The following is a 24,041-nucleotide window of genomic DNA, read 5'->3' as shown; positions in this document are numbered from 1 at the left end:
TGGTGATAAAATTGGTGTTGTAGTTATCCTTAGTGAAGCAAACATATTTTGCCTCCATGGCCTTTTTAAACTATGTGCGGGCGTTTCTTTCATGTTATTAGTACATTCGGGGCATTCTCTTTGCCCTGTTAGCTGCGTGCACTGCAGCGCAGGGCCGTGCGGCTTGTTTGGGGAGGTGCGGCCGAATTAGTGTGAGGGCGGGGGTACTCAGCCGTGTTCCCTCTGGCGGCGTGCAGTGAAGAAGCACGGGGACAAGAGCATCCTTCCCCTGGAGTGCCTGTACCTGAACAAGCACGCCCTCACGGCCCTGGTGGGCCAGCTGCCCCCGCCCGTGAAGCACTTTGCCCTCAAGCGGAAGCCCAAGTCGGCCGCCCTGCGAGCCGAGCTGCTGCAGAAGTGTGAGTGCGCTCCCCCTTCTCCTCTGCGTAGCTGCCGCACTGGCGAAGCATCCCAGTTGTTGCTGCTGAGCTCACAGGACGCATAGAGTTCCGTACTATAAAAGTACTAGAGGCAAATCTGGTACCAGTGTTCGGGTAAGCCGTGCTTCGGTGAGCGTGCCGTCATCTACCACAGAGAAATGTTGTGTCGTTAGTTGGAATGGCTCACCAACAAGCTCGGAGAAGTTGTCTGTGGCTGCAAAAGAACAACAATATTATTGTTAAAACAGCATTTAAACTTGGTTTTTCAGTAGGAAAGTGGAACGTTAAAAGATTTATTTGTCGAGGATTATTTAGAAGCTTCATAGAGGATGAACAAGAAAAAAATGTTGCCTTCGCTTGTTAGCTTTGGCTTCAAGAGCGAAAGGAAGCCTTGTGGCTAGCCAAGCCAAATAGGAAAGGAACACTTCCACCCATGATGGCACGCATTTGCAGCAACTGATTTTTCTCTAGTATGCAGTGAACCACATGCGAGTGGCAAGCGCCGTTGTCAGGGCTGTTCCTCGGCGTCCAGCACTTATCATCCTAATAATGCAAGAAATGCTTTTAGTGGAACCTAACCTTGATATTATGTTTGTATCTGATGCGATGGCTCAGTGGCAAAGGTGGCTGAGCGCAATGAAATCCCTGGTTCGACTGTTCACTGTTTAGCTGAGGGTCTAAAAAAAATTAAAATGCGGGTGCAAGATTTTGGCAGAGTCAAGTGGGGGACCCGCCGCGTTGGCTCAGTGGCTAAGGCGTTGCGCTGCTGAGCATGATGTCGCGGGTTCGATTCCCGGCCGCGGCGGCCGCTTTTCTGATGGAGGCGAAAAGCAAAAACGCCCGTGTGTATGGGATTTCGGCGCACGTTAAAGATCCCCACGTGGTCAAAATTAATCCGGAGCTCTCCACTACAGTGCGCCTCATCGCCTTCGTTGCGTCGACGCGTTAAACCCTACAATCAATCAATCAATCGGAGTCGAGTGGTTCTCAACTGATCCATAACCCTTCATTGGGGCGTGCCTCATACTCCAGGTGCAGCTTTGTAGTGTAAAACGCCAACTTGAACTTTTTGCCTCCTTGATTTTTCACTGGCAGAGTAGCTTGTGGGAAGGCTATAAAAGGCGGGTGGGTCCCAAACCATTTGATTGTGGGTTCTGCTACGGGCATGGACGCAAAGCTCGTGGGGTTCATTATTTTTTGTCTTGAATACATTTGATACGCTAGTGCTGGCCCATAAAATGTCCACTTTCAGAAGTTCGTTATTGCATAATAGCAGTCTCTTTCGCTGCTTTTGAGTGGCTTCAAGACTGCAGCCTCAGCTTTTCACACAAGGACAGAGATTCTTTCACACACAAGACAAGGACACAAGGACTAGGACCGCCCCCCCACCCCCCTCCCTATTTATTTCGTGGGTAGTCCATCTGGTTTGAAAGGATTACAACTTTCAGACAATGCCGTCTTTAATGTGAGAGTAATTTGTGCGCAACAATTAACTTTCAAATGGAAATATATTTGAGCTTGCCTGGGAAGACAAGCGAGCTTTACAAGCACAGTCACTGTCTATGTCATGTTACAAATGCATAAAGAAAAATTCTTTGCGCATTTTCGGCAAACATTTGTCACCTTCACCTTCATTTCTGTAAATGATTTAGACATTGCCGGACGCCAAGTTTTTAATTCGTCGTCGCGGTAATGGTACCAGAAGCAAGAAATGGGTGTGTCTGTTAGCAAATATCTGATGCCAGCTACTCTCGCCTTTTTTTCCTTCTTTGGACTGTGATGCACATATAACGAAGCATTCAATTTCCTGCCACAAATTATGACAGCAGAAAGGTTGGCGAAGTGTGCTTCTGCCTCCAGCAGTTGTTTTAGAGAGATGTTCTTGTGGTTGTTCTTCATGGCACATTGAAGCAACGAGAAGTTCAATTCCTGGCGTTCGACGCCTGATCCCACCTAATTTCCAGCACCCTAGCTTTCAGCCATCACACGACGTGCGTCGAGTATGATGTCGAATATGATGGCGTTGTTCAGTAGTATTGATTCATTCGCATCTTTGTAAACAATGCCAAAGGGAACCACACGTTTGAAAAAAAAAAATGATAATGAAACGACATGAAAAAAATGCACTGGCGATTACTATACTCCCTAAAGCGAAATTTGGGTGCAGCGTGAACTGCAGTCTTCTTTGTCACGGCGCATATCTGCTGTGTCTCAAGAAGCGATCGCGTGATTAGCAAACGTATGGCGGCACGCGCGACTTTGCTGTTATCCCGCAGAGTGTCGCCGCCGGCTGCGAGCATGTTGTTGCAAATCGTGTTGGAACCTCCTGTGCAAAGGTCACGGGGTTCGGATGAGTGGGGAACAGAGCAGCGTCTGGGGGAAAGGTGAGGGGGAGGGCGCTCCTTGTAGGTGGCGTTGCTCCTTGGCGGCGATGCATGGTGAAAGTGTAAGGGGGAGGCAGTGAGACAGATGTAGCCGCGCGTGCCGCCCTCTCCCTCACACTTTTCCCAGACGATCCTCTCCATTTTCTTTCTGCCTTCGCTGCTTCGTTCGCTCACTCGGTGATGCGGGCGGTGACAGACACCTTTACCGCTGCCGCCATGAAACCCAGGTACTGGGAGAGCATATGAAGGTCTCCCATCACATGAAAGAATAGTTTTTTATGATTAAATGCAGTGAAATAGTACCCTGGAAGTAGTGTAGTGCTGTCCCCTCTCACTCAGTTTTTCCTTTGTCTGGGGAAAGAAATGTAGCGGAAAGCAAATTTTTAGTGGAGCCTTTTTGGTTTGAAGAGGTCTGTGGAATGGATCTTGCAAATCTATTCCTTTGCTTGTTTGAAATTTGAAATTTTTTTGTTTGGCAAAGCTTTAAAAGTACTTGGTGAAAAAGCACTTGCTCTAGTTTAGTGTAGCTTTTCCTATATAAAAAGTAGCAAACATGAAGTTCAGATTGACTGCAGAACATAGAATTCTGGGGTCAGAGATTGATAGTGCATAGCCTGGGTGATACGGTGTGCTAGTAATTTGTGATGAACTGATGATTAGTTAACAGGAATCAGAGACTATATTAGTACTCGTTCACCAACCCCTGAAGTCGTAAGTGGGGGCAAGGGTAAAAAAGTTGGTGTGTGTGTGTGCCTAGAAAGCTTTTCCCACGCTTGGAAAGTTTCCAAGAACAGCAGTTGCCTTGTTAAGTGTACAGGGAATGTCAGTCTCTGCCTGGGATGAGGGAGCAAGTCTGACGTTTGCTGTGGAAGCGGTCAGTTTTGTTTGACAAACGAGTGCAGTATGTTTGTCCCCCTGTGCCACTTTGACAACCCCTTCTTCCTGTTTTGGTTGCTGCAGCCCAAGATGCCCTGTCCAACGCCAAGCGAAATACTTCGTCCTCGTCAGTGCCGATCCGATGTCGAGGACTCACCAAGAATCTCAACGACTCTAGTAAGCGCTGCGGGATTTCTTTTTCAGATCTCGGTGCGTGGGGGATTTGTGTGGCAATGCCTTCTGCAGCTATTATGAATGCCCTGAAACGTTTACTTAAAGTGGCCACGAAGACAAAATACAAGTCTGGTTTATTAAAAAGGACCGCTTTGTCCAAACATCGATACTAATTTTATTGCAAACTTCAAACAAATAATTGAGATCTTAAGGAAAACGGATGAGGCAGTGGCGACTCCGTAACAGTGTTGTGGAATAGGCAGCCCCATTCCATTTCAGTTCTGTTTTGAGGAATTAGAACTTCTGCGATTCCATTCCGGTATTCCCAATCAGCGTGTTGTAATAGCTTGCTCCTGCACGGTGCTAGAGGAAGAATGCGCTTCCGTCGACTCGTTTTGTCTTTCACAGCCTGTCACGTGTTACCTCACTATGCTTTTTGTGTATCATGTAATCCTTAGCTTTGCAGAGCAGTGACGAGCATTGCAAGGGCGGTGGACTCTAGAGCACGCCAAGATACAGCGCAGTTTGGCATTCACTGTACGGAAGTTGCCACATCTTCCACAATAACCTCATTCTGTTTGTTGATTGTCTTGACCCTACCTGTTTAGTACAGGACATTTTCGAAGACTGCCCTCGTTACCCAGACACAAGTTGGCACAATTTTCTGCATGTCTCTGAGGCTCACACACTTCTCTAAGCAATGCATGCTGGCGGTTAGCTGCATTGCTTAGGTTTCGGTTAGGTGGCAGCGCCTGCTCTTTTTTTTGACCATTGAGTGCACATGGATACCCGGAGTGGCTCTCAGATTCTCTCATGATTTCGTCAGGCCCACAGGACACAAAACTAAAGCCAAGCAAAGATCCTCAGCTGTCAACGCCTTCAGGAACCGCCCTCTCCCCCTCCATGGGTTTCCTCACATCCCTAAAACGCCTCCCTAGAAAAGGGGAAGTTATTGCAAATAACACCTATGCAAACTCTGCTGGTTCAAGAGCCAGCTTGGCTGTAGGTCCCAGCTGAAGTTTGGCACGGATCATCAACAAATTCAGCCCAATTGTCTTCCGGACAAAAGGCTTAGGTTTTATTCCCATTCCATTCCTCCAAGGGTCATCACCATTTCATTCTCATTCCACTCTGGGGCTGCGAAAAGGGGAAATAAATCTGGAGCCATTCCAGTTCTGGAGCGGTAACTCCGCAACACTGCTCCCTAGCCACTTTCCAGCATAGTGGAGCCCCCAGATCCATTTGATCGCATCATTTGAATGGTAACATGCAGTTAAGGGGGGACGCGGGTCTTAGAATGGTCCAAAATCGCGAAAAAACGCATTTTGGGAAAAACACATTTTCGAAGTCTTTATACCTTCAAGCACCTACTCTAAAAGTTTCACCGCTGAATTTCATCAGGAATAATCTCAAAAATGACTTTGAAAACGCAGCGGGAGCCGCAAAACGCCGAAAACCGGGCTAAAAAAGCTTGAACTTCGCGCGCGCGCCACACTCGAAGCAGACTGCCGGCGGCGGCCATCTTGGGCTCGCTTTGTAGCTGATTTCTTTGTGCGTATTTTGCGCCATCTCAAAATGGCGTGGCATGAGGAGAACGAGCGTTACCGCCGATTTACCGAAGGTCGTTTTGGAGCCGCTGATTGGCAGGAGCACGCGCGCTCGAGTCGAGCCCCCCGTTCCGCGTCTCTGATTGGCCGGCGCCGATGAGCCGCCATTTTGTTTTCGTTTTGTTTTTGCAGGCGCGCGTTCGCCGCCGCAGTATTTTCAATTTGGGTGCGTTTTCTCTGCCGTTAGTGACTGCGATTCTATCACAACGTCTTTATGTCTCGTGCCGCAATGCCTGGAGACCTTTACCTCAAGGAACTACACGCTGCAAGCGTACGAAAACACGATGGAAGACGCCGTCGACGGCGGTGCCGAGATCGCCTGTCACGTACGAACCTGGTCTGAGAAGCGCTGCGTGGAAACGTCGAGATTTAGTTAGCTGTTGTGCTTTGGTTTTATTTTTGAAAAAAAAAGTCTGCAGCACAATATGTTTGTGCTTTTCTTTAGTTTGCGTCGACGTTGAAGGAAGTGCAAAGTAGGAACTACCGTAGGTGAAGTTCAGCAAAAAGTGCAGTTTTCCAGCGCTGTTTACAAAAGTTTTCATTACTTGCATATAGTCTTCCTGGTTATGTTTGTGGTACAGTCGCATACTTGGTTCTTTTTTTTGAGGGACAGAGTGACACAGCGCTTTTTATATGGGGCCATGCTGTAGCAAGAGTTAGAAACTAAAGATGCATTTTTCTCTCTTATTTTGCGATGTCATGCTCTGCCTTACTGAGTGTTTCACTATCAGGCTTTTGACCTAGGATGATAAGACTGGTATCATTTAATTTGCAATAAATAGATCTAGCAGGTGATGCTGTTTGTATCACTCTGGTATCCATCGCCAAATTGAAGTCCACCTGCAGCTCTACAGTTTATTTTGTGAGGTCAGGCTCTTCCTTGCGGGGTGTTTCCTTATCTTACTCTTGAGCCAGTATAACAAGACTGGTATAATTTCATTTGTATTGAATTGGTCTAGCAGCTGATGCTATTTGTATCACTGAAGCATTGATCACCGAAGTGCATTTCACCTACAGCTTTGCTGTAGGTTTGAGATGCATTCCAGGACAATCTCTAATTCTGGGTGGCTGCTGTGCTTTAGTCTCATTGGTAGCACAAAAATTTGTGCCTTTCTGTATTCTGTAAAGACACTGACAGAAAAGGTGAATGAGGATATACAGTTCCTGAAGTGTAACAGTAGAAAATTTAATTTTCCTTCGCAATTTGTACGGTATCCGTGTGAATTTACGTCAATCTTTCCAGAGTTATTTTTGCGTTACAGTCACATACTTGGTATGCTTTTCTTTGTGAAGAATAGAGCTACAAAATGATGCTGTTTATATTGTTGTAGCTATGCTGTAGCAAAAGTTACCGTGATCTGTAACTTCAAATTCATTTTTCTCAGTTTCTTTTTTTGCAAGACCAAGCTCTGCCTTATGGGGGTTTTTGTAGTGTTGCTCTTAGGCTAGGATGACAAGAGTGGTACCATTGTATTCGTATTGAATTGATCTAGGGGGTGATGCTATTTTTATTGCTCTGTCATTGTTTACCTACTTGCAAAAATTAATAAAAATGAGGCAATTTTATACGAATTGTTGATATCAAATGTTCACCTCTTTCATGCTTTGCAAAAGTCTTCAAAATGAATAAAAATAGCATAGCCCCCCAGAGTAGACCTTTGGCATTATGTCCGTATAAATCATCAATGAGTTTGCTAAAGCGAAATTGCTCTAAACCCCCGTAAGAAATGTCTCAATAAATAAATTTCAAAGTGTTGTATTTCTTGAAAAAATGAAGCTATGTTAAAACCAATTACGTATTTGATATCAGTGTAAAAAACTGCTTAAGACTGCCAATTTTCATCTAGCTGGCACTAATAATAAAAAAAATTGTCTAAAGACCCACCTCCCCCCTTAACCACTGATAGTTAACTACGGCTTTAGCACTGGACCATATTACGTCAGTCGGGCTCATAACACATAATTGTATTAGCGCAAAATTTGAAATTTTCAATATTAAGTTTTTTAAGAGTGAAGCTGTTTAGCAAATTGTAATTTTTCATGTCCGCAGTTAAAAATACCACGAAATTGCCGATCGCGCACATGTGAGCGCGGGCCTCGCGGAGACCGCCCCACAGTTAACAAAACCAAGAAAATGCATAGCGCTCGTGCGTGCGTGCCTCGCTACGATGGCCCAGCAGCCCCTGCGCACGTGTATCAAGCCGGGCATACCCACTTTGGCAGATTGGCCAAGATTGTGGTGACCGCCCAGCAGTTCAAAAAACTAAGAAAACACCAAGTGCTCCTGTGTGCGTGCGTCGAGGTGACCGCCCAGCGTCCCAGGGGCACGTTTGTCAAGCCAAACATACCCACCTAGGGAGATTGTCCAAGATTAGCCCCCCCCCCCCCCCCCCAAAAAAAAAAAAAATAAAAACTGCGGCATTCGCCGTAATCATGGCAACACTTACTTGGAACAAGAAATACACATTTTAGCATACGCCCCTTCAAGGTGCTGTCCAATGATTATCACTTCCAAAAAAGGGAAGGAGGCTCACACTTACAGCAACAATGATGGAGTAAATGTCGTTGTGGCAACGAAGAAGAAGCAAATCAGCTGCAATCGTGGGCTTAAACCATCTTGATGATCGTGAAGGTTGTATACAGCTTCGCTACATTCAAGTCTTACGCGTTAGTGCGAGCTTCCTGCATTTTTTTTTTTTTTTTGGTTAAAAAATGTCTTTCTCAGCTAGAATGGAGCTTAGTGATGCACTAAAGGCTAGTTCTTTAAATCTCAGCATATTGTGTCTTCATGGCCCCTTTAACGTTTCTACTGAGACATGTTTGAAAAGGTTGGTTTTGGTTAGATGTGTGGTTTAATTAAAATGGTTTGGTTTGGTTTGGTTTAGATTCGGATATGTGCTTGTGTGGAGGCTTCTCATATGAGGGCTTGTGAGTACAATTTGCAATGGCTGCGGTTAAAGCGAAATATTGGATGTTACGATATAAGCACATCTTTAGCCAATAGGACCAAGGGGTTCGGGCCTGTCATGGAAACGAACCTTCCTCAGAAGCTTGTCAAATTTGGGGCAGAATGTGCTTCATGAGTTGGATCGGGCTAGAATAAGCAGAAAATAAGGTGCGCAGGGTATCGTCAAGCATTCTGCCAAATTCTGTTTGTCATTCTTGATCGGAGCTAGAATCATAGCGATACATTTGAACTTTGATGTAACGAGCTTCAATGTAAGGAAACCCCTGATGTAATGAAGCACGTAATTTTTTCCAACTTCAAGTGTATGCATACAATGTATTTCAACCTCTGCGTAACGAAGTGTCGTTTGCCGAAATTTCAATGGAACGAAGTTTCATGGAGAACTAGGCACAAAATTTTGGTTGTAGAAGTAGAATTTGGGAGACGCAAGCGCCAAAACGTGGTCTTGATAAGCCGCGAATGACGGCACGGGCCGCCCAATGCCGCAGATGCAACAAGCCACGGAGTCCGTGAGCGAGCTCCTTGCCTACAAGCTGCGTATGGCGCCACCGCCGCATGCCGCCACTTCGTCTTTTGTTCGTGTTCGCTTGCGCTTGGGCTTCATCGTTCCAACAAGTGTGCGACGAAGCATTTGTAGGTCACTGAGCCTCATGCGCGTGTTTTTTTTTCACGGCCGCGTCAGCGATTGTGCGCCGGCAGTGGCTTCTGCCTTGGTCAAAAAATGACTTGCGCCCGCTTGCGCCGCACGAGACAGTGGGAGGAGTCTTACGACTTTCGCCGATGAAGAGGCGTGCACCCTATGCCGGGAGCTTCGAGGTGCTCTGGCACGGCAGGCTTGGGCCTCGGGTAGAGCCTCGGGACGCCGACTGGCCCCACTAGGGACAATTAGGCTAAGCACCGCGGAGGACACTTGATGGGCGCTTGCTTAGCGGCGCGTATGACGTTTTACAGTGCCGTTTTCGCCCACATTATCAGCTTCTTTCCCGCATGAAGAACTCAACTTCGTTTTCCCCTCTTATTCCGCTTTAATGAGTGGTTCGAACTGGTCGCCGGAGCTACCTGCACCACATAGGTAGTTTCCGTGGCTGCGTCAGCGCGCCTGTGGCTTGCGCGGTACGTTTTTGTGTCCAGAAAATGCTCCAAGCAGTTCTTGCTGATTCCAACGTAGACGATTAGGCTCCGACGGTGCGTTGCCCTTTCTTTTTCAGACGAACTGTGCCATTCTGGTAATCGTAAGTAGTTTGAGCTACCTGCTTCGCTTCACGGCTGCCACATCGTGCAGGTGGTATCCACGGCGATGTCAGTACACCAGCTGTGCATGTGCGCAACGTTTTTGCTTGCAGGTACCGCTTCAGGGGGTTAACTCTTTATTTTAACTGGGAATTTTAATGTAGCGAAATTTCAATGTAACAAAGTAAATTACAAATTTTACCGACTTTGTTACATCATAGTTTGTCTGTACGTATAACGCCCCCCACCATAGCTTCCTCTGGGATCAATGATAAGCAATTTCTATCCTTAACTTAAAGTTAGCACTTTGCATCTTTCTTTCTTGGTTAGACCATATTAAATCGGAAGTTTTCTTTATCAAGGGTCTTCATGTCTTCACAAAAGCTAGGGCGATGGAAATTCTAAAATTAAACCAAGCTTATTACGGTGAACTTGTTCTATGAAACAAACTTCTTGCAGCAAAGAACCAGAATCGAGGTGGTTGGTGTGCACAGTTGAAAAGCAACGTATTAACCCACACAGAATTTATTGTCCTGGTAATTATGGTCGTGCAGGGCAGCTCTGTGCATAAACATACAGTGGGATTTCTAATACAGAGTTCAGGGTAGATGAGGCAAGGGGGAAAAGTGATAAAATACGCTTTTTTTCTCAGACAAGATAAGGCAGCCACACGTGACCCAACACTGGGAACGAAACAGAAAAAGAAAAAAAAAACGAGATAGGAGATGTTTTATAGTAGGGTCTTACCAAGTTTTTGCTTGCGAGTGAACCTTTTATGTCCCCACATTGACTGTGTAACTTTTAAGCCTCTGCACTCTCCAGGACTTTGTCTTGAAAAGTTGTGCGTGTGGGGAGCAGATTGAAGCAAGGTGCGGGGAAGGGGTCATAGTTGTGGGGATACACTGGTTCCCTCTCTGAGAGGTACCGTCCACTGTCACACACCGCCCTGCAGGTCCGTTGCGAGGCATCCCGAGCCGTGTGCCGACGGGCGGCTTCAAGACCCCCACCAGTGGCAACCGGCTGAGCTCGGGCACCCCTCTGAGCCGATCGCTCACCAAGCCCCTGGGGAACAAGAAGGACGGCGGCATCAAGGTACGAGTCGCAGGGGCTGGTCACGCCAGAGCTCTTCGATGCGCACCACTTGGGAAATTTCACTCCGGAATGTGGGCTGTGCGAGCACCCCTGCTTCATTGATGCTCAACGGCAAGTGCACTGGTGCGACACCTAGGGGACTAAAACTGAACTTTGCTGAATGTTTACTTAATAGCACAACTTAATGAAATAATGCTTGCTTTTCAAATTAGAAAACATTAAATTAGACAATGCATTCTTATGTTTCCACAGTTTTTCGCTTATGACTTATGGCTGCTGCTGGAAACACTCTAAATTTGCTTCAGCTTTCTGCCGACAGATGGCAGGCTAGTCAGCTTGCCTCATGCTGGCCCCTGTTTGCCTGCGGCACAGGGGGGACCAGTTTTTTGGGGGAGTTTCGCAACTGGTGTGTGTTGAGTTGCTCCGGCTTATACTGAACTGACTTGTGCATGAATGCATAGCGACTCCCGTGCCCTGTTGTCTCGTTCTACATGCGTGGCTTTAGTGGTGGTATTTAGTGATAGGTGGTGGTGCCACGGCTAACAGTGTGAAACAGCATGTAGGCCGGTGAAGAATTGCGAAGGGCAGAGAAAATTGAGCCAATACGAGACATGTGGGCGGAACTTTGAGTTCTCTTCGACTCGGTGAGCATGGTTAAAGGTGGGCACTGGTTGGCTAAAGGCTGACGGCTCAAACAGTGTGCAAAAGAGGGAAGGTGGAAAGTTGGTTCGCATACATCGAATGCCCCGTCACAGTCTGAGATGGGTCGGAAACAGACGGACATTTGATAAAGGGACTTGGCTCAGAATTTTGCCTCAGGTGCGCTTTTGAATGATGAATGGAGGGGCTTATATTAGAGCAGCATTAACAGCTAAGTGACCTTTTTCTTGGACAAAAACACACCTTTCAAAGCTCTTTTGGATTTTGTTGAATGGCAAATTATACTTACCGTAAAGTTCCGAGCAAACACCCACCCCCAAAACATCGCCCATCCCCCTTTTGGGGAGTAGTATTCAATTTACTAAAAGACCCCAAACATCGCCCACCCCCTAAAATGTATGGCTTTAGCACCGATGAGTGCTCAAAGTAAATGCCAATGATCTATTCATGTGTTGATGCAGTCACTTATTTGTCCTTTCCGCACTTGAGCTGAAAGTTTGCCCATCTGGTATTTTTTCTTGATATCTCTGCAGTTTTGGTTGGCAGTCAGTGCGGCCACTTTTTTCTAGTTTTTTGCACCTGACCTGAACAATCACCCATCCCGTATTTTTCACTTGATATCTCTGTACTTCGGGTGGGCGTTCTTTTGGAACTTTACGGTAGTTGCTTTAGGAGCAAATAAGTAAAGCTGCGACTTCTCTAGCAGTTTCTCTCCTTTTTGTTCTTCCGGGCGTAAAAGTTTACCGTAAAGTAAGCTGACCAAACGGGGATCGAGGCTGTGCGACACTGTCACCTTAGAGATGGTACACTCTTTGTCAAAATTTCCTAGCAACGTTGAACGTTTTGGGCCACAAAGAATTCATAGCAAAAGCTTAACGTTGAACTGTGGCCGAACTATTTCATGGCAGTAAGGAAGGAACGTGTCCTCTCCAGCTTTCTGGCATAAAACATTTCATCCTCACTTGAGAGGTAACCATGTACTTTGAATTTTTTTTGGCCTATGCATGTTTGCCTTGACCTAGAAAATTTTGGCAAATACTGTACCACACTCGATTAGCCATCCAAGGAGCTGACAGCTCAATTTAGTCATTCATCTGATTGTGCTTACTAAATCTCATGACTTTGCCACTGGCTGGCATATGTGTGCATGTACAGGTGCCCCAAAAAGTAAACGGAGTCTGGCTTCGTGAAATTAGAATAATTTCTATTTTATGGGGCTGCCAGCATATATAGAATATAAGTGGCTCTAGTTTAGTTTAGAGTGACTTCCTTGAAAAGTTACTTGGAGGTTGCTGGCTAGGCACATGGCGGAGAAATTCCCTCAAAATCTCTTACCCGTGCTCCGTTTACTTTTTGGGGCACCTGTATACATACACACATGCACACACTCTTGTGTTCATCGGCACAAACCCTTTGACTGCACTTGTACACTGAGGCAAAACATGACTGTTGAGTGGAAGCTTTGCTGCCTGTGGTGGACGGGCAACCTGTTCGTTCGAATTTGCCAGATGCAGGTGGCACCTTTTTAGAAGTGTGTTCAGCAGAAGTAGCCGGATAAATCTGCTTTACACGTTTCTCCCTTACTGTCCTTCTAGGAAAACACGTGCGCAACCTTTGCCCTGCCATTTTTGCCATGCTCGATTTCGGATGTCACCCGTCGGAACGCAGCGGTACCCGTTTTCGGGTTTTTGCATTTTTTGCGCAGTGGAGGGATTGTGAATACAGATGCATTTTTGTTGCCGTCAAAATATTGCCGTTGCAAATTAATGAGTACAAGGTTCGCACAGGTCCTTGAAAACCCTTGAATTTAGAAGTGTAAATTTCAAGGCCTGGAAAGTCCTGGAATTTTTAAAGGGTCCTTGAAAACACTTGATTTTTCTGGAGATAACCAATGGCCCTATCTTTTCACAAGAATTTAAAGTGTTTGTCGTGAATTTTAGGTGTTAAAAATGTAAAGAAACATTGTAACAATCAAGTTTCAGTGTATTGCGTGAAATTACGAGTTGTGGATTCTCATTATTACGAGGCAAAATTGGGAGCAGCACTCCTCAATAGAATTCATGTCACCATACAATCCCGTAAAAGCCGGCTTCTGTTCTCTATCTCGCATGTTCCATCTAGTCTATGGACGGCCTTTCATTGCATGTTTGCTGTGCCTCATACGCTCCACCTGTGTTTGCTCTGACGTGCAAATGGTGGACGTGTACATAGTTCATCCTGCCTTGCAGCAACACTTGCTGAGTTAATTTCAGCTGATACTCTTGCTGACAAAGCAGGAGATGCAGGCAACATAACTAAGTTTTGAAATCAAACAGCCTGAGCAAAACACCAAGAAAAAAGAAAAACCTCTAAATATAAACTATGAAAAAAAAAAATAAAGCTGGGTGAGCATTTAGGAACCCATAGCGCCTATCTAAATGTGCAATATTGTTCTTAGGTATTAGGCAATATCAAAATTTTGCATTTTGTTGAAAAAGTTATAAATAGTCCCAGATAAAACATTAAATGGGGACCTTGAAAATGTGTTTTTTGGTCCTTGAAAGTCCTTGAAAACCCTTGAATTCTTGCTTTTGAAGCCCGTACGAACCCTGTGAGTATTACAAGTTTTATGGGTATTCCGAGTTTAATGTAAACCGCACTGATTAGGCTATGTAATTAGGAAAAGCATAGCTTCTCGCAGTGCAACGGACGCGTAGTGGTGCTCAGTGGGCAACGTCAAAAGCGAGATAAATATCAACTCAGGTCACCCATTTTTCTCTTTCGAACATAGAGCACTCAGTTGTGGTGTTGCTTGACCAATTATAGCCAGATGTAAACCTAAGCTAAGTGAGATTAATTGCCTAGAACAAGCACAATACTTGTAGCCGGGCCATGAGAGGCAAATCGTTCCACTAAGTTTCATTGGGTCGGTGTCCCCATAGTTGCATCATCAGTTCATGCTGGACTAGGGCCCTTTACACGAGATTGGCATACCAACTGTCTGTTTTTGTCTGCACCTCCTTATTTGTCATGTGCAAATTTAAACATGTAGGGGTTAGGAATCAATGGGGCAATTTGAAACCTGCCTTCTTAAATGCGCAGTTCTTTTGATGGAAACGCTATTCCAGTTAACAGAATTGTCTTGCCGCATGCACTGATGAATGTTTCGAATAAAGCGGAGCTTGCATGTCGTGTTGATGACCCCCTCAAGCAACTGATGCATCTGCAAGCGGTACATTTTTATTCTGGGGCTTTGTAATCTGACAACATCGGAGACATTGTTGTCACTCTAGTGCCATTTTAAAGCTGATTCGAGGCATTCTATCACAAAAGACACATCCACCACGGTTGTTGTGGAGGCGAAAAGCGAAAACGCCCATTTGTTGAGGTTTCGCCACACGATTAAGATCCCCACATGGTCAAAATTAATCCTGAGCCCTCCACAACGGCACGCCCCACAGCCCAGGTGTTGCTTGGGTGCATTAATATGCCAAAATTTGAAATTTTAATGACAAAAGACGGGGGAGATAGTTGATATAAAAATAGCTGGCTCCAGTGCATGCTAGCTCCCGGAGCAATTCAGGAAAATTAATTAGTACAAAGCAGTTCACCTACCAATGCACTGAACATACCTCGCAGAAAAAAAAAAAAAGGAAAAATGGAAATGGGAAAAAAACAGAACGTGCCTCGCAGAAAAAAAATGGTGTTGTTGGCACGTAATCAGCATTAGAATTTGTGCTGTGTACGGAGAGCCTGTCTCGGTCCTAACCTGTTGCCGCCTAACTTTGGGGCGACCCTTTCCCTCCCCTGTGCAGCTGCTGGACATCAATGAGCAGCCCCTCGGTTATGGCCGGGACGCCAAGCGGAGGAAGAAGCCCACAGGTGAGGAGGCAAGGGATGGCGGGAACGGCTCCAAAGCGAGCCACGGCTGATTGCCGAGTTGGATTGGGGAGGATAATCACAGAGTGGCCGCATATAGCAGTGGCTTAACAACAGTCGAATCCTGATGCGGGAATCCGAATGCGGGAATTCACTTGATGTGGGAATCCCTTTGGTACGGGAAGGCACTGGTATCAGTTACATTTGAATCCCCCATCTCCGCTTAATGTACTCGGGCATTAAAAGGTGTGCACAAGGTTGAGGGTCCAATTTTTAGCTGTTGCTACCGTCTTTCTGGTAAATGCGAGAAAGAAGAGCCCCTGTGCATCGAGATTAAGGTGCATGTTAAAAGATTCCCAGGTGGTCTAAATTAATGGGTAGCTCTTCACGGTGTCATGCCTCATATAAAACCTCAACTCATATTTTTTTCTTCAAAATAAGGGCATGAATCCAGGTTCAGTTGAGCCCTTTCTAGTTTTATACAGGTTGTTTTGCTGAGGAACACTGATTAAGGCAAGAATTTCTCCTATTCCTTGCCCTGCCTTTGTCTTTCGTTCTTTGGGGACATTGAATAAAATGTCACAAATCATGACCAAAAGCGGTGTATTAGTTGCAGAAGTCACGAAAGCTGCCTAACAAACGTTGGATGCAGTGCTCCCAAGTTAGCAAGCTCGTTTTTAAGCCTAATCTTTTTTTTTTTTTTTATGATCTCTGCCAATCCGCTTTCACAGTTCACAAGACCTCACAGGGCGCAAACTGGTTACTTGAAATGTACCTAGAATTGCTCAAGGAACGAATTCTCTTTGGGCATCTTGAACTATGTCTAACTGTTCATTTAGTTTTCCTGAACTGGCATTCCCGAGTTTAAAAGGCGCTGTTTTTTTGATGGCCACAAAAGAAAAGAAACTAAGGGCTGATGTGGTGGGCTGTGCCCCCGGCACTCGCATTCCCGAGTTTGAAAGGTGCTGTCCTTTTGATGGCCACGAAAGTGCTGATGTGGTGGGCTGTGTTGTGCAGAGGACTTGCCAGAGATGCAGAAGAAGGACAAGGACGCACCGACAACACCGACCACATCGGCAGCGCCAGTGACACCAGACTATGCAGCAGGCCTCCTCTCTTCGTCACAGGTGAGGAAGAGGCTGCAAGCGTGCAAGACATTGGGGGGATGTTACGCTTCTTCACAGCATAGGACCCCCTGCGGTGGCTCAGTGGGTATGGCATTGTGCTGCTGAGCCCAAGGACGTGGGTTTGATCCCGTCTGCGGTGGCTGCTTTTCTGATGGAGGCAAAAAAACGAAAAAATTTCTCCCACCTCCCCTCGCGGGAACCCTTGTGTAGTTGCGACACATAGGGTGTTCCGTTGTTGTTTCCGTTAGGTTGATTCTCCCATCGCGTGAAACGTGCCGTGAACCCCCTGCCGCGGCTATGACGCAATGTGGCGCGGCTATGACGCAACACAATCCAACACAATCCACTTTAATCCAATCCAATCCAATACAATGCCCCTCGCGAGAGAGTGTTCGCTATTGGAGAGGAGAGGGGGTGAGCGGCGGAGAGCGCAGCTCGCACGGCGAGGAGAATGGGGGAGGGGTGTGGACGGACAACAACGCCGTATGGAGGGGCAAGGCGAGTGAATGAGATGCAGTTGCATCTAAAAAAACCTGCGTGTCGACATTTTGACGCACGTTAGAGGTGCCCTGTTAGTGGTCAAACTTAATCCAGAGTCCTCCACTATGGCAAGTGTAGCTTCAATGCATAAACCCCATAAACCCATTCATAAACCCCAATTATTTGAAAATCACAACATAGGGACTGGTGCTGGACATTTGACCGCCTATTACTTTCCGACATTGGGAACTTTCCGACATCGTTTTGCTATCAACCAAGAAAAAGCAGACCGTATGGCAGTTATTTTTACGTCAGAATACCTACCGGAGTAGCAATCCTTGGCATTGTGGGTAAAAAAGCCAGGTCCAGGTTTACAAAGTTTTTTGCTTGTATGATATCAGAAAACAGCTTTGGTTAGCTGGCACCTTAGCTATCATCTCACTTTTTTTTTTTTTGAGGGGAACAAACCGCATGTGGGCTCGATCAATCACAAACTGTTTTTACTGTGTGTTGGCATGCAAACGGCTGTATGAACATCTGTCCAATAATTTTCACCTCACTGAACATTGACAAATGAATTGTAAAATGGGTTTGAAGCCATATGTCAGCTTCCAAAGCTAGATGATGTCCTGAAAGAAACACGGAAAAGGTTGCGCATTTACCAATGTTTTTTTATTTTTTTCACCAGGAACATGTGGAGTTGATAACATTTTAGTTTCAGATAAACTAAATCTAACACTCTGCAGAAGTAGATATGTTATTTCATAATTTAAAAGATAACGTAGTCTATTTATTGTTTACGAGAAGAGCAGTTTCGTTAGCTTTTACACTTAGTGGAGACGGCGGTCGATCTTCATGCCAATATATTCATTACAATGAGCAAGGCTGATTTTGGCTCACTTAGTGCTGAAAAAGTCATAGAACAACTCTAGTTAGGTCGTCAAACTTTTGGAGAGGTGTAAGGGGTGCAGGTGTCGTTAGGCCAGCTCAAATACAGCAAATACTGCGTACAGACTGCAAGTGGTCAAGGATTTCTAATAGATCCCTTGATCCCTTTTTCAGTGACATAATGATAAATGTACAGGCAGTTAAGTGTGTGTTTCGTCCTATTTTTATGAGCAAAAATATTACCTTCAAGTAAAAAAAAAACAGTTTTGCCAACTCCAGAATCACCGCAAATGCGTGTACAGTATGGACGGTTCTAGTCTCTTTTGTTGCATTAAAAAATTGCCGATATTGCTACCTATGTGTTTAGCTTTAAAACGTGTACAGTGTGGCAGCGTCTCGGAGAAACCCCCGGCGAATGCATCCCTGTAGCCAGCAAAGCCAGCAGCAGTGTGCTGTGCTGACCAGCAGTGTGCTCTGCTGACTTTGACCAGCAGTGCGCTGTGCTGGTCAAAGTGCAAGCTCCACGGGGCAGGTTCCCATTCTCCAGCACAGGCCCCTCGGAGCATGTTTCGGTGACTCTCCGCCAGGTGCAATGGTCGTCGGCTACAGAGCTACCTTGAACACTTGCAGTTATTGTGCTATGTGGCTATCGGGCTTAGAACTTCGCCATGGGGGTTTGTAGAGCAAAAACAACTTGATTTAAATCAAATTTTGGAAAAACAAAAATTTGAGTGCAGTTCACCCTCAATGAAGTGTCAAGGAGCTTGGTGTTGGGTGTGTAGAGTTGAAATGGTTTGTTTCATCCGATTTGCCTGAGGCGGATGCTTGTCAGGAGCACTTAGGTGTCACTGGCAAGCAACATGTCTCCGTTGCCTGAGAACAGCCAACCCAGTATGGCAGTTTCTTTTTCGGCAGCTGGTACTTGGTAACTCTACTCAGTCAAATGTGGGCCAGCGTCGATTGTTTTCTCATAACTTGAGAGGTTGGAAAGGTGGACGGAAAAAAAAAAAACAGCAAAGTAACTGTGCTCTTTTTCTGCGCTCCGACGCTGGTTGCAAACGCCTCGTATGTCAGCTTCTGTTCATCAACATTACATGACTCCCTTCTTGGGCTCGTCATTCAGCGTACCTTACTCGAGGTTCCTGCCAGTGTGCTTGAAATGCGGTCTATTTGGAATGGCTTAGAGGTCGGCTTGTCTTGGATGTCACCTGTGCAGTTTTCCCCATCCCTTATCCCCGTGTTAAATACCGCTGTGCACTCCAGTCGAGACACCGGCCAGCGTAAACCAAGTGGTTGGGTTGCTCCAAGGCGTAGAGGAGTGCACCCCATCCAAAGGTGCACTTTGATGCTGCCAGGTATACCGCTTGCGCTGCTCTGTCATCAATCATGGGGTGCTTGTGAGCATGGCGTTGGCCAGTATTGGTCTCTACCTTCGATCAGCTGCTAGTGCCCTTGCAACAGAGCTTTTGATGAGATCGGTGTTGGTTTATGGGCATCATGGCTATAGAGAGGCTGTGTTACCCGGCTGGCAAGCCAGCACACGAGAAACGAAGCCGCAGCCTCCAATGCGGCGTTGCAAGGACACCACTGAGGGTTTGATCGGCTCACCGGAAGGTGCCGAGGATGTACTAGGGGGTCGGTGATGTCAACAAACCACGCTTTATTGCTTGGTCAAAATATGGAACATTCCTTGGACCGGCTGTCCCAAGCTTGGTCGGGAGACGATGTCTACACGAGCTTGTTAAGCCGTCCGAGGCCGCCGATTCACTCTGCCCCGTAGTGGGGGACTCGCCTCGTTTCAGGGTCGAGGAGCATGAGCTCCCTGGTCCTACCCACGCGGTTCAAGACGTTAGCGGGAAAGCCCTAAGGAGAGCAAATCTGTCCGGCAAGTTGCCTAGGTTTGGGACAGAAGGGTCTTGTGCTGGACTGGAAGGCTGATAGGGGGCAGCCCGAACTATAAGGGAATGGCTCGAACTTTCTGGACTTCTCGGCCGATCAAGGCAGCATCATTGCTCTGCCACGCTCGGCTCTCTTGCAGTGGTGTCAGGGAGTGTGGAAAATTCCGTTACGGCGCCGTTTCCAAGTAGAGGAGCTGGGTTATTGGGATCGGAAAAAACAAGCAGAAAGTTGCTTTAGAAAACATGTACCGTGTGCAATGCGTCAATCATAAGAAACCATCCTTTTGCTTTTGTAGCATGGCAACCATTACCTAAAACAGTAGTTTTCCACCACAATGTCTGAAGGGAGCACTGAGATTTTGAATTATGAAACAGAACACGGAAAATCGAAGGATATGGTTTGTGGAGATCACATAATGACATGGTTTTGGTGTATTTGGAACGTCACGCTTACAAACATTGCCGCTGTTATGGAGTGATGCGACAATTTGACTTGCAGAGGAACAAAGTGCGCTGTTTTTTTCCCGTTCATACTTGCAAGTTTGCATTTAATTTGTCCATGACTATGCATGGGCAGAGTACGGCGGGCTAATGCACTGAGTGCCTTGGCTGCACTTGGGAACGCGTTTATTACACTCTGAAGTTCATTAACTTAAAAAAAAAGCTTGCCTTCTACTCATTCAGTGTGGTAGAAGAGTATGCTACCGTTTCGTAAGTATTTTCCCCCCCTTCTATCACTTGAGAGTATTGTACGTTTTCATGAGCCGCAGCTGCAGCCGATGCGGTGCACACGTCCTTACAGGCCGTTCTTAGCAGCTTTCACCTTTAGCGCTTACTTGCGTGTACAGTTGTCGGTTGGAAAAATGTCGATAGTTCATCGGCTGTTCTCACAGACCTCTCTGTTCTTAATGCCGGCCTCAGCAAACGGAACTGTCGATTTTTGAAACAAAACGTTGAAGTGGAAGTGTTCGGGTTTCATGTAACGGAGCTTAAAACTGCAATCTTGAGGCTGCCGTTTGTTCCTAGCTGAAGGAGGGTAACGTTTTGGGAATTTCCTCCTGGCCGGTTTGAACAACTTGCCTGTCTTTCCTCCTCACTCTGTGCGTCGCGCATGCCTCTAGGTGCGCCAGCCGTTCGTCTCGGCGGGACGTTGCCTCTTGAGCACCACGGGATGTACACCGGTCTGTCGAACATGCCGCCCGCTGGCATCCTTTCCCTTCTTCCTCATCCTCTTTCGAATTATGGGGAACAACTTTTGGAGCCCTCTTGAAACTGTCGTCGTCGCACTGACCAGACTGTTCTCTCACTGCTGTCTTTTCTTCCCTCTCTACTGCAGCTCTCTTCAGTTCCAGCGTCTCCCGCCGCGTCATACGGAATCCCCACCACCAGCACTGCCCTGCCGGCCATTGCGGCAAAGACCAACCCTCCGCTGCAAGGTGAGTCTCGGTTCTGCTGCACTTTTGGGGGAATAAATAGAGGGACACCTGAAGGGAGTTTTGAACATCGTCTAATTTCGTCAGATTCCTCAGCTTCCTCTAATTGTTAAGTGAACTCTGTGAAACTTGTCAGTCTTGCTGCTTTTTTTCCACCGATTTCAAATATGCCATTATTTTTTGAGTCAGTGAATTAGTTACCAAAATGATTAGAGATAGTTAGCCATTTCTGGAGGAACACTAGACAAAACGATGTTAGCCATAAAACTGCAGTCTTAATATTTTCCAACACAATGAACCCTGGTGAGTGCATAAGAAAATCAGTTTTTTGATGCACTGCTTGGAACTCATTTTACAGCTCATTAAAGGGGCCCTGAGATGGATTTCAAAGTGTTTTTGTTAGTGTCAGAAATCTACTCTATAGTTCTTGTAGAAGCAACTCCAAAAATAGTAAGCATATTCGCTCACACTAACAAAAGTTATTACCCCGACGAGACAGAACTATTTGTTGGCTCGGCAGCTTGCGATGACGTAATAGTCCGACCTCGTCCGAGGCGAAGCACTCATTTCATGGTTGGCCGGCGGAATGTCCGCAATTTTTGACGGCGGCGGTTCAACCCGCGTTGGTTCCCAGCGTCGTCGTTACCATGGTTACTTCAGCGAGTGGGTCGCACATGAGACGACGACGCCCCCCCTTTTTTTTTAACGCTACCTTTTCAGTCCTTACGGACTTTGAGCAGGAGGTACTGGTGACTGCGGAAGTCGACCTTGCTGCATGCGCGAGAGTTTCGTGAACGGTAACTTACTTTTACCGTCGCTACATAGCGATACAAAGGCTAGAATTTCTAGCGACTGTAGTAGCGAGCCCCCTGCGCCGGCGAAATGTACGCTCGCGTCTTGATTAGATTACCGTAAAGTTCCCAGAGAACACCCTCCCCCGAAACATCGCCCACATCCTTTTACGGGCGAAATATTCAATTTACTGAAAAGACGCGTCCACGCCGTAAATCGATGGCTTTAGCGCTGATGAGTGAACAATAAACCCGAATCCTCTCTTCATGTGTAGATGCGGTCACTTATTCGTCCTTTCCGCGCTTGACCCGAAAGTTCGCCCGTCTCGAATTTTTTCTTGATATCTCCGGAGTTTTGTTTGGCCACCTTTTCGTAGTTTTTCGCACCTGACCCGAAAGTTCGCCCATCTCGTATTTTTCACTGGATATCGCTGTACTTTAATTGAATGGGTGTTCTTTCGGAACTTTACGGCACAGCAAATGCACTGCGCTTGGCACTTCATACAAGCAATCTTAGTTGATGTTTATTACATTCTTGCTAAATGATGATCAGGAGTATGATAAATGACATTTTTTTTAGAAGAGCGAGCAAAATCTCCGTTCCTACTCCAGCGTCCCACGTACGCTTCCAATGGTTCGGATGCATTTATGAACTAGCATAGCTCTTTTATGCTTTTAGAACCGTGTTGGGGCGAGGTAATATAGGTAACTGCGGAATCATTACAATATATCTTACTCAATTTATATTGAAATATTTAGCGGAGGCATGAATTCTGGTTAATGCAATACTTGGTGCTAATTGTTCCCACTAGATGGCGGCGTCAACATCATGTTTTCTATTTTTTTAAGCTCTACAGCAGAAGTATACAGCTGTTTTGAAAGAAAATTATTGTATTGTGAGAGTTTAATCTGAAACGTCCAAGATTCAAACTATTTCAAGCGTAAGCGAACAGTTCTGGGCAACAAACTTTTGTGTCATTTGCTTTGAGACGAATTCGCCAGAATGAAGAAATTGCAGAGTGCAATCCTTTCGTTTTCAGCGGCAAACGGCTACTCTTGCTTCAATTAACACGGTAAACGGTAAAGCGCGTTAAGGTCACTAGGCAACGCGGTTCATTCAGAAGGGCGGGCGCACCAAACCACACTTTCCTGCGATCATGACTTGATGGGAAGCAATGAAATGAAACTCTTTGGCAGGAGTTGTCGTAACGGGATGCGCATGCTCTTCCCCTTGTCGCGACCGGCGCAGAGAATCAACTGCGACAGCGTTTGGGCTTGAACTGATTTATTCAGCCCGCTTGAGCGAACTTGAGCATGCGCCTCGTGATCACGAGCAGTGCCCGGCGTCGTCCAAGCGCTGCGTGAGGAGCTCCCGCCTTCGGCGGCGGCGCGGCGCTCCCTTGGCGCACCGTTCGTTACAACCTCATAACTGAAACAACGTCGTGGCTACGCTCGAAACACAGATGGTGCAAAGAATCCTTTCGGGTACAGCATCCAAAAAACAAATGCAAAGAAAACTGATGACACCAAACACTTAGCGCTGAGCGATCACGCTGCGAGCGTCGTTGCTCCTGCGCTCACTGTATCCTTCTGCTGAGGACGGAGGAGCGTCAAGCCCGGTTTGGCCTGGGGTGGAAGTGCTTTACACTCCGGTATAAAACAAAATATGTGTGACTGTGTAAACGCACACACACACAAAAGATGTTTTTTGCAGCTTTCTGATGTTTTTACGCTCGTAAAAAATTGATTAAATCAAGAGCGCACTATTACGTCACGATTAGTTCAAGAAATAGCCGTTGCGCTCCGATACCATTGACCCCCCAAAAACCCCATCCCAGGAGCCCTTTAAACCTTGGCGTTCGAAATGGACGTCCAAAATGGTTCCTTGCTACTTTGGCCACCAAATTTAATGAGTTGTAAAATTAGTTCCAGGTGATGTATCAAAAACCCGCTTCCTATAGTGCATTCACCAGTGTTCATAGTATGTATTAGAAAATATGAAGGTTACAGTTTTAACTTCCACTGTTTTGTCTATTGGTCCTGCAAGAAATAGCTAATTATCTCTGATTATCTTTAAACTAATTAACTGACTCAAAAAATAATGGCATATTTGAAATCATTGGGAAAAAAGCAGCAAGCCCAACAAGTTTTACTGA

The 24,041-nt window shown here is 46.2% G+C and overlaps 1 protein-coding gene across 1 annotated transcript in view; it reads left to right on the top strand.

Moving 5' to 3' along the window:
- The window catches only part of LOC144175027 (negative elongation factor A-like), a 56,314-nt gene that overhangs the window by 12,444 nt on the left and 19,829 nt on the right, over nucleotides 1-24,041 (top strand). The window contains exons 3-8 of the mRNA XM_077704049.1: nucleotides 237-398; nucleotides 3,764-3,856; nucleotides 10,611-10,750; nucleotides 15,205-15,271; nucleotides 16,286-16,395; nucleotides 20,998-21,097. Coding sequence (XP_077560175.1) covers nucleotides 237-398; nucleotides 3,764-3,856; nucleotides 10,611-10,750; nucleotides 15,205-15,271; nucleotides 16,286-16,395; nucleotides 20,998-21,097 — 672 coding nt within the window. The remainder of the gene's footprint in view (nucleotides 1-236; nucleotides 399-3,763; nucleotides 3,857-10,610; nucleotides 10,751-15,204; nucleotides 15,272-16,285; nucleotides 16,396-20,997; nucleotides 21,098-24,041) is intronic.

The sequence above is a fragment of the Haemaphysalis longicornis genome, unplaced genomic scaffold, assembly GCF_048455015.1.
Source record: "Haemaphysalis longicornis isolate Haplotype H1 unplaced genomic scaffold, Haemaphysalis longicornis Haplotype H1 scaffold_3, whole genome shotgun sequence".
Classification (NCBI taxonomy): Eukaryota; Metazoa; Arthropoda; class Arachnida; order Ixodida; family Ixodidae; genus Haemaphysalis; species Haemaphysalis longicornis.
The sequence above is the reverse complement of the archived record's forward strand: the minus strand, read 5'-3'. Positions and strand labels throughout refer to the sequence as shown.